The sequence below is a fragment of the Gorilla gorilla genome, chromosome 16 (assembly GCF_029281585.2).
Source record: "Gorilla gorilla gorilla isolate KB3781 chromosome 16, NHGRI_mGorGor1-v2.1_pri, whole genome shotgun sequence".
In the NCBI taxonomy this organism is placed as follows: domain Eukaryota; kingdom Metazoa; phylum Chordata; class Mammalia; order Primates; family Hominidae; genus Gorilla; species Gorilla gorilla.
The window spans coordinates 40,422,371-40,437,491 of NC_073240.2; the positions used below are offsets into that span (position 1 = coordinate 40,422,371).

Genomic DNA, 15,121 nt, shown 5'->3' on the forward strand with positions numbered 1-15,121 from the left:
TTTGGTACAAGTGTTGGTTACAATTAAACTTTAAATAAGAGAGATGGTCGGGTGTGGTGGCCCACACCTGTAATCCTAGCACTTTGGGAGGCTGAGGTGTGCGGGTCACTTGAGCCCAGAAGTTCGAGACCAGCTTGGGCAACATAGTGAAACCCTGCCTCTATTTTTTTCTTTAAAAAAATTAATTAAAACAAAAAGAAAGACTTACCACATTTTCCTTCATCATTTTCAGCTTTTCATCAATCTCTCTCAGCCGATTATGCAGATCGCGTTGCTCTTTGGTGTTCCTAAGTATCTTTTCTCCTGGAGTTACTTCCATATTTCTTTCACCATCACGGTCAGGTTTCTAATTTAAAAAAAAAAAAAAAAAGCATCATTCACAGGCTGGAAATGTGCTGTCACATACCACCTCAAAGCAACTGAGCCTTGAGGGTTAGCTTTGCTTCTCAAACAATTATTTCTTCCCTTCAAAACAATATGTATAATGCTTTAAAGTCTTCCCATTTTAGGAGGTAAAGGTCCAACTGTACATATAACAAGTAGGAAAGGAACCCAACTTCTGTAATCATTTGGGAAGCAGAAGGAGACAGTGAAAAGAGCTGGAGCCAGGAAACAGGAACCTGGGTTCTGGTCCCTGCTCTGATACTTACCAGCTTGAGACCTTGGACTTTTCTTTGGACTTCAAGTTTATCATGTATAAATAAGAAGGAAAAAACCTGCCCATCCATATTATTAGAAGCAGCTGTGTAATAATGGGAAGAAAACTGGATTTGGCAAGGTCAGGAGTTTTGAATCTTCGCCCTGCCTGGTTCCTGACTAGACTGACCTGAGGGAAATGAATTAACCTCTCTGAGCTTCAGTTTCATCATCTGTAAAACAGTAACAGTAATAATAGATCTAGGCTAAAAGTCATCACAGTATGTAGTAGGCAAGCAACAAATCTTAATGCCAAACAAATGCGAGCTGAATATGTCCTTTGAAAAGACTAAGTAGTACATAATGAAAGTACTTCATTATTATCTGCAATATTTATATTGACAGAACCATATTTTCCCAAAGTTAATGTTATTTCTGGGTGATAAAAATGGGCATTTCTTGATAGGAATTTGGTCCTGTATCTAAGATTAAACTTCCTTTCTCACACACATCTGCTCTGTGTTGCCATATAAGTGATGGGCAGGAATGACATTTTTTAAATCACTCAAGCCATAATCCTGCTACTCCCTCATTCCTTACATAGAGATGGTCACCAGGAATACTATCTAGTTGCCAATCCCTAATACCTCTCTAATCAAGGCACTTGTTTCTTTCTCACCATCTTAGTTAAGATATCCTCATCATTCACCAGCAGTTTTTAAACTCCAGTGAGCTTCAGAATCACCTCCAGAGCCCAGGAAAAAATCCGAAGGACCAGCCTCTACCCAGGAGGTTCTGATTCAAAAGGGAAGGACAGGACAGGCCTGGTGGCTCACACCTGTAACCCCAACACTCCAGGAGGTCAAGTCAGGAGGATCCCTTGAGCCCAGAAGTTAGAGACCAGCCTGGGCAACACAGTGAGACCCCATATCTACAAAATAAAAAATAAAAAAAAAATTAGCCAGGCACGGTAACACCTACAGTCTCAGCCACTTGGGAGGCTGAGGTGGGAGGATCACTTGAACCTGGGAGGTCGAGGCTGCAGTGAGCTGTGATCGCACCACTGCACTGCAGACTGGGCAACAGAATGAGACTCTGTCTCAAAAAAAAAAAAAAAAAAAGGACTAAGGACTAATAAACTGAAGCACACCTACTTGAGAATTCAAGAACTACTGACTTAGGTTGCTGCCAGAGCCTCCTGGCTGGTCTTGATGCTACCAGTCACCCTGTTGATTCCATTCTTTGCAGGGAAGACACAGAACAAGGTGCAAAGTATTCATGCTTTAGGCCCCGCCAATCTCTTCATCTCATTTCCCACTGCTTGAGACTCAGACTCAAATGTGCAGCAATATTCACTACTACCAGTTCCCCCAATTCCAACCCTCCAACTCCTGAGACTCCTACCCATTTTGGGCCCAGCTCAAGCATATTTCCATAATATTCCCTGACATACCCACAAAGGACAAATTATTCTCTCAGCCACACCACATGCTCCTTTATTGCACTTACCACACTGTCACCACCTAGACAGTGACATGGCTGACCGTATTCTCTGTATCCCAATGCAAACTATAATCCCGAAGCTGTGTAAGCACTGGCCAATAGACCGTAATTTGGGTTTTCGAAACTTTCATCAAACTAGCAATGAATTTCAGTAAAATTCTTATTGTATACAGTTCTACCAAGCAAATTATTAAGAGTGCGTCAATTTCAAGAAGTGATTATTTTATATTTGGCTTCATTTCTCACTTCTGGTAGCTTTCAATCTCTAGAAGCATCCTGATATGGTTTGGATCTCTGTCCCTACCAAATCTCATGTCGAATTGTAACCCCCAGTGTTGGAGGTGGTGCCTGGTGGGAGGTGATCGGGTCATGGGGGTGGAGTTCTCATGAATGGGTTAGCACCATACCCTCAGTGCTGTTCTCATGATTGTGAGTGAATGAGTTACCATGAGGTCTGGTTGTTTACAAGTGTGTAGCACCTCCCTCTTCTCTCTCTCTTCCTCTTGCTCTGGCCATGTAAGAAGTGCCTGCTTCCCCTTCACCTTCTGCCATGATTGTAAGTTTCCTGAGGCCTCCCCAAAAGCAGAAGCTGCTAGGCCTCCTGTACAGCCTGCAGAACCGTGAGCCAATTAAACCTCTTTTCTTTATAAATTACCCATTCTCAGGTATTTCTTTACAGCAGTGAGAGAACAGACTAATACACATCTAGAGGCTGAATTATTATCAGAAATATTTTTTAAAGGAAATCTAATGTTAGGGGGAATTTTGGAAAAAATGGTATCAAGGTCTCTTTGCAATGCTAAGCAGTCAGCATTTTATAAACTTTCATGAAGATACACCAGCTATGAAGCAGGACACATGGTAATCTGCAAAACACGCCGGATTTCATTTTTAAATTGAAATTATTTTAATAATCTACAACTATGATTTTTTCTAAATCTTGGGGCAAGCAAAGAGAAGGCACAGAAAGAAAAAAATTATAAGTTGCACTTAACAACATTTTTAAATGTTGCTTAATCAAAACCACCACTGTGAAAATGAACAAACCACCGACTGAGAGAAAATGATCATAACACAAAAATCTGGCAGAGGACTTGTATCCAGAATATGTAAGGAACTCCTACAACTCGATAATAAAAATAATCAAATAGACAATAATAATTAATCAAATGACAATCAAATTCTATAAAGACTTGCACAGATACTTCATAAAAGCTATGTGCATGACAAATAAGAACATGAAAACCTCCTCAACATCATTAGTCATTGGGGAAATGCAATTAAACCACAATGAGACACTACTACACAGCCACTAGCATGGCCCAGATGAAAAAAACTGTGAACACCAAATGTTGGAAATGTGTGAAACAACAGAGACTCTCTTACATTGTTTGCAGGACTATACAATGGTACAACCACTTTGAAAAACAGGCCATGTCTTTTTTCTTTCTTTTTTTTTTTTTTTTTTGAGACGGAGTCTCGCTCTGTTGCCAGGCTGGAGTGCAGTGGCGCAATCCTGGCTCACGGCAACCTCTGCCTCCCAGGTTCAAGCGATTCTCCTGCCTCAGCCTCCTGAGTAGCTGAGATTACAGGCATGCACCACCATGCCTGGCTAATTTTTGTATTTTTAGTAGAGACGGGGTTTCACCATGTTGGCCAGGATGGTCTCAATCTCTTGACCTTGTGATCCACCCACCTTGGCCTCCAAAGTGCTGGGATTACAGGTGTGAGCCACCACGCCAAAACAGGCCATTTCTTAAAAAGTTAAATGTTTGTCGATCATGTGATCCAAAAATTCAACTCCTATGAATTTATCAAAAAGAAATTAAAATATATAACTAAAGCCTTGTACACAAATGTTCATGGCAGCTAAAAACTGAAAACAGCCCAGGCGTCCATCAACAGAAGTATGATAAACTATGGTGAGCACCTGCCACAGCTGGGACAATCAGAGTGTTTCTCCTTGAGCTCCATCTTCTGGTTAGGTTTAGTCAAAGTGAGGGGAGAGTACAGGACAGAAAGAGAGAGAGCTTGGGGTATTTTTTCCCCTTCCCCTAATGCTTTTGCATCACAGTTTGGGCAGTGATGTATCCCTGAGATGTGCTGAGTTTTCTTAGATTCAACTGCATATTCATGCTCAAAGACTAACAGAGGACACACTTAGAGCCACTCTACTCAGAAGGATATAAGACAGGAAACACAGCAGGGCAGTATCAGGTATCCCTTTTCAATGGGAGTGTTTGCTACAGTCCATGCCAAAACAATATAGGTATAAAGAGCAAAACAGCTATAAGCTGCCTGTCTTAAAATCCTCATATCCTACAGGAGCCATTATCTCTTGAAATGGCCCCATAGGCACACCGAGTCCAGGGACCCAGCAAGAAACGTGCCCAGCCACAAGAATCACTGCAGTCAGAGATGGCCAAAATACGGCTTCTCCATCAGGTCTTTATAATTCTCCCAATCCAGGGATCATTTTAAGCATAAGCAAAGTCGCCTCCTAACATATTCAGCATTCCAACTTTTCTCAGATTGCCAAGGAAACAGAGTTAGGAAACTAACTACCGCTCAAACGCTCATGCTGAGGGGGCTGGGGTTGGCTAACCCTTTGCCCATGTCCTCTATTATTACAACTTCAGATGGCCAGTTCTTCTCCCACAATTCCAGCTCTTGCTGAGCGCCCACACACTTTTTCTTCCCCCATCCACGGTGGCTAGTCTCTCGGTGTCCCAACACCCACTGTTAGCTCCTTTAAATCTATATAAATAGCCCCTTCATATAATTATCTTCGAAATCCAAGCTAGGTATTCCTTCTGTTTCTTGTCAAAAACTCTAACATAAGTATATATATAGATAGATAGATATAGATATAGATATACACACACACACATATATATACACACACATATAATTATATACACATATGTGTGTGTGTATATATATGTGTGTATATATATATAGTCTGTGTGCGTATAGAGAAATAGACTGGAAGGAAATTTAACAATAATTAACTTGGCAAAAATCCTGATGATTTAATCTTATTTTTCTTATTTTTTTGTAGTTCCTGAATTTCCTACAATAAACATGTTATCGATTTCATAAGCAGACAAACCTTTTTTTTTTTGAGACACGGTCTTATTCTGCCACCCAGGCTGGAGTGCAGTGGCACAACCACATCTCACTGCAGACTCGACCTCCCAGGCTCAAGCGATTCTCCCACCTCAGCCTCTCAAGTTCAAGTGGCTGGGACTACAGGTGCACAACACCTCGCCTGGCTGATTTTTTTTGTATGAAGAAGAAATGGGTTTCAGTATGTTGCCCAGGCTGATTTTGAACTCCTGGGCTCAAGGGATCCTCCCGCCTCAGCCTCTCAAAGTGCTGGAATTACAGATGTGAGCCACTGATTTTTTATTTTTAATAAATTTTTCTGCCAAAGCCATTTTTGTCCTGCTCTGACAATGTGACTCTCCATACCTAAGAGGTATACACCCGAAGGTTGGATTCTAGCTTCAGTTCTGCTGGAACAATCAGCTGCGCACTTTTGAGGCAGTCACCTCCTCTTTCTGGGTCTCAGTTACTTCTGAGAAAGTTATTTCCCCTTCTAATAGCTTATGAGTCTATAATTCTCTACAGTTAGACCCAAAGGATATATAACAGCTTTCTTTAGTCATGGCCTCCGATGGCATAACCATATAGTTTAAATATTTGAAAAATATTGTATGATGAAAGCAGAGGCCAAGAGGGGGCAAGAAAAGGTTGCCACTGATGCTGATGAAAATTGCCCAGCTGCAAAAAGCTCTGTGGTGCCAGGAAAGATTCTTTTTTCACAACAAAGTGCCAACCAGCACTATCTGTCCTCGTGATCATCAGGAAATATCTTGATTTCTCATAGTAGAAATATTTAATCAGATTATCTGACCAACATATCATTTCTGTGTTTCTGGGTCATACAGGAATGCTTTCACGGAGAATTCAATAAAAGCTCTCCTCAATATGCCACAAGAAGAGAACTGTCCCTGACGCCAAGATCAATAGATACTTGTTGATTTGACTAATTGGTTGCCAAGAGATTCTGAGTTTATCCTTAGAAAAATTATCTGTGGTGTTGACTAGGCCAAAAGGGATCTTTGAAGCAAAATAAACTCATTTTCAAAAATCAAAAACAGAGGAAATTACCCGCAGCTTCGTAAGTTATCTGATATGCAAATAAGGCATGCATTAAGGATTGGGAAAATACAAACCTGCCTAAATAAAGACAGCTTGTCCTATGTTTTCGAGATAATGCTATACATTTCTGTAGGTTCCTGCTATTTCTTGTCATCAGATGGATCGTGTGTCTGGCAGTACCAAAAGCAGGGAAAAAGATACTTCAGGCAGATTGTTTTTATCACCTTGGAATAATGCCATGAAATGAAGGAAACCTTGACTACATCAGAAGCTTAACAGAGGAAAGCAAAGAAATATAAACTTCACAGTAATCTGTAAAATGGAGGTGGCAAGGGCAGTTTCCCAGATTTAACTGGAGATCTAACAGATTGGCACTGGAGGTAAAGAGCTCTGAAGTAACTTCTTGTTTGTTCCTCAAACCCAGAAATGCATGCTCCTGTGGCTTCTATGGGTTTTGGAAATGAGCAGATGGTCAATAAGATTTCTGTGCCTGTGACTAGCATACATTTAAAAAATCCTAAATTCCTGCCCTCAGCCAACACACACCTAAGTACATTTCGGGTCAAGTAGAGTCCATGGCCCTTACTGGAACTATACAAATCCCTGGACTCAATAATAAAACATCTTTCAGAATTACATGTCAAACAATGGTCTGTATTTCCTCAATTTTAGCTAATATTGAGACAGGAAGACACCAAAAAAAAATTAATTGTTGCTGTCAGCAATAATAGCATGATCTTGGCAAGAAAGGAGATCAATATAAACTACAATTTTCCTCAGTCAAATGTTTGCTAATTTTTTCTTGAGCTTATCAAATTGTGTACAATTGAATCAATATTTCAAGAATAAGAAAATAAATCAAATTAAGGAGGACCTTTATATTCAATTAAACTAGTTAGTTTAAGAACACAGCAATGCCTCCTGTCAAGGAGAGCCATTTCTGAGGCCCTCCCCAACCAGAAAAAAAATCTAACGGTGAACTGGAATTCTAGATTTAGTAAAACTGACTTCATGAGAGATGAATAAAATATACTTGTATATAAGAGCCAAATGGAATAGAATTTACTATTGAATCCAGTTGCTAAGGGTTTAAGAAACTGAATGCTTACATAACTCCTATATCTTAGATATTTCCGGAGAGAACTGGAATCTGATACCTCTACAAATAAGAAGTATGGTAACTAAATTATAGAACATCACTCAGTTTTATGGTGGGATTTACAGTACGTGGAAAGAACAAACTGATTTGTTGAGGGTTAGGAGACGGATACAGAAAAGTATGCACAGTTAAACCACAGATCTTAAGAAAAAATTTCTTCAATTATTTCTCTTGCTAAGACAAAATGAAAATAAAAAGCAGATGTAAAAACTGCAACCACATATTATTCACACTACAGAAAGAGCAGTAATATGCCATTCTTTCTTTTGACTGTGACCACAAGCTTTGTTTTATGCTAAGGAAATCAGATACGTAAAAGCCAAATGCTGCTTTTAAAACATTGCCATAAAGTTAAGTGCTGGGCCAGAGCATCTACATGAGAACATCACAATCAGTGAGCCCATAAGGAAAAGAAGACTTCTTATCTGCCCTTTTCACAAAGACCAACACCTCCTTAATCTCTGAGCCACATTCCTAGAGTTCCTCAAACTATTCTGACTTAACCACATTGACTCAACCACATTTATCATCTTAAATCTATATGCATACCAACTTACTACCTTATAGTTACCATACACAGATAAGTCAGAAAGTCTATGTTTCAACTTGTTCAGAAAACTGTTTTCTTGACCAACAAAGATAAATCTTCAAAGGAATTTTTAAAATATCATGTCTTCATCAAATAACCTTTCCTTTCTCTGTGCTCCAGCAGCATACACTTTCCGTACTTTTCATCCGATCAGTGCCCATCTGGTGGTGGTTCTTGTTTCATTGCACAGTCACTCCACAACTTGTTCTATTGTTTACATCATATCCTCTGGTATCCTACAAGCTACCTTGAGGTCAGAGATCAAGCTTCATACTAGTCTGGACACTACATCAGCCACTACAGTGTCTCCTATGAAATAAGCAGGCATTCAAAAATGTATTGACGATCTCTGCAAAGGCTGGACAAGTAACATAAATGCATGAAGTGGGCCTTAGGGCCTGCCATACAATATAGAGTGGTGGATACTGCAGCAAACAGGAGAATCTGTGCCCCATAGAAAGAGCAGTTGCTATTCAGCTCAATTAGGTAATTGTCAAGCAAGAAGTTAGGTCTAATGCTGACATATTTTCTAATTTGAATTTTTCAAGAGAGAACTAGAAATTTGGATTTTTATAGGAATTTACCTAATTTTTAAATGTTGGCTAAAAAAAAAATCTTTAAACCCTTTGTAAGCAAAAGCAGACCCATCTGGGAGCTTAATTTGTCCTGTAGGTCAGGGGTTCCTGACCCCCAGGCCATGGACGGTTCTGGTAGATGGCTTGTTAGGAACCGGGCCCCAGAGCAGGAGGTGAGCGGCAGGCCCAAGTTCAACTGTATTTGCAGCTGCTCCCCATCACTCATGTTACCACCTGAGCTCTGCCTCCTCCTGTTAGATCAGCAGCGGCATTAGATTATCACAGTAGTGTGAACCCTATCATGAACTGCACATGCAAGGGATCTAGGTTGCATATTCCTTATGAGAATCTAATACCTGGTGATCTGTCACTGTCTCCCATTACCCCCGGATGGAACCATCTAGTGGCAGGAAAACAAGCTCAGAGCTCCCACTGAGTCTACATTATGGTGAGTTGTATAATTATTTTGTTACAACGTAATAATAATAGAAATAAAGTACACAATAAATGTAACATGTTTGAATCATCCCAAAACCATCCCCCTCCCTGGGCCCGTGGAAGAATTGTCTTCCACAAACCCAGTCCCTGATGCCAAAATATTTGGGGACCACTGCTGTAGGCCACCAGTTTTCAGCCTCGTGATACATAATGGTGGTTTTCTTCTGTGTCTCTGATCCCTCTGCCTCCTTCCCTAGTTCCTCTTCCTTCTCCTGCCCCTCACTTATGGAAATAGACTTTCTGGATATTCCTTGGATGTGCTCTCTCTCTCTCTGCTCTAAACCACCACAGCACTTTACTTAGAGCCTTCTATGAATCTGGGCACAGTGGCTCACGCCTGTAATCCCAGCACTTTGGGAGGTTGAGGCAGGTGGATCTCTTGAGGCCAGGAGTTCAAAACCAGCCTAGGCAACACAGTGAGACCACACCTCTACAAAAAATAAAAAAATTAGCTGGTGTGATGGCATGCACCTGTAGTCCCAGCTTGTGGGGAGGGTGAGGCTGGAGGATCACTTGGGCCCAGGAGGTGAAGGCTGCAGCAAGCCATGATTGCACCACTGTACTTCCAGCCTGGGTGAAAAGCGAGACCTTGTCTCTTGAAGAAAAAAAAAAAAGCTTTCTATGGCACTTGCCTGTGCTGTCTTGTCCACAGTTTTCTACGTATACTCAATACTTCCCATAAGGAAATAAGTTCTTTATATCACTTATAATAATATAATTGGCTGAGATCTGTGTCACTGTGCTAAACACTTTACGTATATTAACTCAGCTACTCATTACCTAAAGAACCCTAAAGAATATTACTATTATTTTATGAATAAGGAAAACGAAGTTTGGAGAGCTTCTAATTAGTGCCCAAGTCCACAGAACTAGTAAATGCAAGAGTCAAATTTGAGGTGAGACTGTGTGTTTTTTTTTTTTTTTGAGACGGAGTCCCGCTCTGTCCTCCAGGCTGGAGTGCAGTGGCGCGATCTCGGCTCACTGCAAGCTCTGCCTCCCAGGTTCACGCCATTCTCCTGCCTCAGCCTCCCAAGTAGCTGGGACTACAGGTGCCCACCACCACACCTGGCTAATTTTTTGGTATTTTTAGTAGAGATGGGATTTCACCGTGTTAGCCAGGATGGTCTGGATCTCCTGACCTTGTGATCTGTCTGCCTTGGCCTCCCAAAGTGCTGGGATTACAGGCGTGAGCCACCACGCCCAGCCTGAAGTGAGACTTTTTTATTCCAAAGTATTTTATTTGCCTGATTCATCTTTAAGTTCTGTACAATTCCTTACATCCAGGAGCACTCAATATGTGTTGAATCAATTGTTCAAAAACAGAAATTTATATTCCACTTAAAAGAAATTCTTTCTTAAGGAGTATGGAGAAAAATTACTGGTGAGTTAATGGTTTGCAGAAGAGTTAAAGTGAATATGAACTATGAATATTTGTGGATTAGCAACTGATTGGAACTCATTCATCAACTACATAGATACACAGGGTTTATTCAAGATACAGTGTATTTATACAAAAAGTAGTCCAATCCAAAAATAATATCCCTAAAATACTTTGCCATGTTAGCATTTCTGCTTTGAAAATTCAATGTGTAATGCTGGTTTTAGTTAGAAATGAAGAAATGCCAAAGGGAAATTGAACAAAAGCTCAAAAGATATTCTTTTTTTTTTTTGCATGCAAGAAGCATAAATTATTTCTTTTTAACAACTACATTACATTTTTGTTTTTACATCAAATGTGAGTCCCAAAATGTTGTTTTCCCTTTTCTTTCCAAATATATGTTATTTCACATAAAAACACATAATCTCAGTATGTAACAAAAATGTAAGGTACTGGTTTTCCCTTTCATTATTTTTAAAATATCTTATCTGAACCATAAATGTGAACTCTGAAAATGTGATTTTGTTGATGATAAGAAAATGGGACCATATTCATACTTTTTTTTTTTTTTTTTTTTTGAGACGGAGTCTCACTCTGTCGCCCGGGCTGGAGTGCATGGCACGATCTCGACTCACTGCAAGCTCTGCCTCCCGAGTTCACGCCATTCTCCTGCCTCAGCCTCCCAAGTAGCTGGGACTACAGGCGCCCGCCACCACGCCCAGCTAATTTTTTGTATTTTTTAGTAGAGACAGGGTTTCACCGTGTTAGCCAGGATGGTCTCGATCTCCTGACCTCGTGATCCACACGCCTCGGCCTCCCAAAGTGCTGGGATTACAGGCATAAGCCACCGCGCCCAGCCCATATTCATACTTTTTATTTGAAGTGCTAATAGCCAAACAAATCTCTGAATTCTCTGTCTCTTTTAAGAAGAGAAGGAAACAAAGGTCACCAGGTCATTCCCATGTTATATTTTTGCCAAAAGTACACCTTTTGGATGGCTATATCAGTGCCTCGGACTTCACAGACTTCACTTCATTTGACAGCCACGAAACATTTTCTATATTTAAGACCACAGTTCAGCTCTGAGATTTCAGCTACCCTTCAAATCTAACAAGAACAACAAAAATCAACTGAAACATGAAAAGAATAGAGTATCTGTGAAACATTTTATTATCCCATCTAGGGTTCCTCCTTTTTGAAAAATAGAATTCAGTAACATAAATAAACTAGCCTAACTCATGGCAAAGTCCTGGGATACGGCCGGATGCAGTGGCTCACGCCTGTAATCCCAGCACTTTGGGAGGCAAAGGCAGGCGGATCACGAGGTCAGGAGATAGAAACCATCCTGACCAACATGGTGAAACCCCATCTCTACTAAAAATACAAAAATTAGCTGGGCGTGGTGGCACATGCCTATAGTCCCAGCTACTCAGGAGGCTGAGGCAGGAGAATCACTTGAACCCAGGAGGCGGAGCTTGCTGTGAGCCGAGATCGCGCCACTGAACTCCAGCCTGGTGACAGAGCGAGCTTCCGTCTCAAAATAAAATAAAATACAAAGTCCTGGGACACATTTGAGGGAAGACAAAGATTCCAATTATCTCTGTTTTCCAAGAATTCTAATTCCACTGCAGAATTTCAAATCAATAGTGAGAACAACAGCACCACTACTGCTGTTTAAAGGGTCAGAAGCAGCTGTTCCTGTCCGTCAGAAATACAACCAGTCACAAAACTGTTTCCTTGGAACACCTTCACACTGCTCCTTTCCCCTGAGGTTGCTTCAACTGCCATGAAGCTAGATCCCCAACCTTCGACTGACAGCTTAGAGAAAGTTCTTACTATAAATCAGAAGGATTACCTATAGGCTACTGATATTTAAATCTTTGGATGGTCCACGAAGATCACGGCCATCTACAGTTGTAGAGAAAATGATTTGGTGAAAAGTTTTACAAAGCTGCTACAGGGTTATTACTCTCTTATGCAATCAGACATTTTCTCCTCAGTCTACCACCCAAACCAAACCAGATTCCATGAAGTACTAAAATATAGGGTTGAGGGAGAAATTTACTTTTCTAATATGCCATACCTTCTACCAGATTTTTTTTTTTTTGACAGAGAATCTCGTTGTGTTGCCCAGGCTGGAGTGCAGTGGCACTATCTCAGCTCACTGCAACCTCCACCTCCTGGGTTCAAGCGATTCTCCTGTCTCAGCCTCTCGAGTAGCTGGGATTACAAGCATGCGCCACCACACCCAGCGAATTTTTGTATTTTTAGTAGAGACAGGGTTTCATCATGTTGCATGTTGGCCAGGCTGGTCTTGAACTCCTGACCTCAAGTTATCCACCCACCTTGGCCTCCCAAAGTGCTGGGATTATAGGCATGAGCCACCGCACCTGCTTTGTAAAAGAGTATTTGAGGGAACTACTGAGAGAAGAAACACATTCATTTCAAAACTCTCATAGGAGAGAAGTCAACATAATGAGCTTCACTGCTTGATGTTAAATTAAAGGAGATAAAAGAATGTGGTGGAGTAAGGGACAATGGCTGCCACTGCTAATACCTAGTGCCACAGGAATAAAGAAAAATAAGGCTCTCAAAGGACTCATGAGTGCCATATCCGCTTTCTTCCCTCCCCTCTCTCTTGATCATGATCGAGATTTAGCTTAAATTATAGAGATATAATAATATTAAAAGAAATATTTCCTCAGTGACCCCATCCCAGAAAATTACCAAATGAAAGAAAAGTGAGTAGAAAGTGGAAGTAACCGAAGGAATATACACACTGTTATGAAACTATGATCACTGGAAAAAGCAACTGGTTAACAACCAGATTGTAAAATTATGTGAACAGCTTTAGCACACATTAACTTGAACAGTCTATGGGTTCTTCAAATACCTGATTATTCCGATTTTCAAGTCTTGGAGAAAAACTGGAAATTGTTGGGGAGGCTGCAGAGAGTTCTTGGAGTTTTACATCAATTTCAGCAAGCTGCTGATGCTGCGTGACTGCAAGTTCATATCCTTTTACTGGGACCACCCAGCCAGACTGATCACCCTAAGAGGAAACAAGGGTCACCAGGTCATTCTCAGGCTATATTTTTGCCAAAATATACCTTTCAAGGGGCTATAACAGTGCCCAGGACTTCACATACACACACACACACACACACACACACACACACACACACACACACCACACACAAACAGAATTAACATTGGGTTAGTAAAAGAATAATATGAAATAGTTTCTGGTTTTGTTATCTGCCAGCCTGTATAAAGTATCCTCTAATATTTTGAGAGGGGTTTCCTCTGTGGAACAAATCTTTTAGTTTCACAGTCTGGTTCTCATGACATTCTCATTTATCTACATTCAAAAAATGTTTTGTGACATGTTAAGTAGGAAGAAATCAGGTTTACCCTGTAATGGGACATGGTATTTTCAAACTCTGTCCCTTAAAAGTAACATAGCATCTATAAAATCAGTTGCTTGGGTTTCACAAACTTAATTGATCATCTTTCATTCAACTAATGTTTGTTCCATATTATCTCATAAAACCCATTCATTACATTCATTCAAAAATAATGCCTACTGAACACATGTATTATGCAGGCACTGGTGATTCAATATGAATATCACAAGGTTCTGCCCTTGAGGAGTTCTCAATTTCTTGGCAGCAACAATTTTAACAAGGTGTGAAGAGTGCTGGTAAGCCCTGGGCACCATGGGAACCAGAGAGGATCAACTAACCTCTGTGAGCAGGAAGGGGCTGGAGAAAACAAGACCTTAATCAAAGAAACACCATGATCAGGTCTGTATTTTAAAACTGGAACTACTGACAGCAAGAGTGGAAGCAGAAAGACCAGTTAAGAAGCAATCGCTATAATCTAGAACACAAGTGCTGAATGGCTGAACTAAGGAATGTTTTCTGGGAACACAGAACAGAATCCAGAGATACACAGGAAGTAGAATTTACAGAACCTGGAGATAATTTTATGGAAGAGTAAAGGGAGACAAAAAGATCAAGGATAAAGAATAAGTTCCTCAAGACAAGGATGCCCACTCTCACCACTCCTATTCAACACAGTACTGGAAGCCCTAATCAGAGTAATCAAGAACGAGAAAAAAAATAAAAGGCATTCAAATAGGAAGAGAAGAAGTTCAACTATCTCTGTTTGCAGACAACATGATTCTATACCTAAAAACCCCATAGTCTCTGATCAAAAGCTCCTATATTTGACAAACAACTTCAGCAAAGTTTCAGGATACAAAATCAATGTACAAAAATCAATAACATTTCTATATACCAGCAACACCCAAGCTGAGAGCCAAATCAAGAACGCAATTCCATTCACAACAGCCATAAAAAGAGCAAAATACCTAGGAATACAGCTAACCAGGGAGGTGAAAGACCTCTACAATGAGAATTAAAAAGCACTGCTCAAAGAAACCAGAGATGACACAAACAAATGGAAAAACATTCCATGCTCATGGATAGGAAGAATCAGTATTGCTAAAATGGCCATACTGCCCAAAGCAATTTAAAGATTCAATGCTATTCCTATCAAACTACCAATGACATTTTTAACAAAATTAGAAAAAACTATTTAAAAAATTCATA

The 15,121-nt window shown here is 40.3% G+C and overlaps 1 protein-coding gene across 4 annotated transcripts in view; it reads right to left on the reverse strand.

Annotated features, from left to right (window-relative positions):
• Positions 1 to 15,121, reverse strand: part of FSIP1 (fibrous sheath interacting protein 1) — a 192,472-nt gene that overhangs the window by 122,497 nt on the left and 54,854 nt on the right. For all 4 annotated transcript variants that reach the window (XM_055363355.2, XM_055363352.2, XM_055363353.2 and 1 more), the window contains 2 exons: positions 13,399 to 13,557; positions 209 to 346 (listed from right to left, as the gene is read on the reverse strand). In XM_055363355.2, the coding sequence (XP_055219330.2) occupies positions 209 to 346; positions 13,399 to 13,557 (297 nt within the window). The remainder of the gene's footprint in view (positions 1 to 208; positions 347 to 13,398; positions 13,558 to 15,121) is intronic.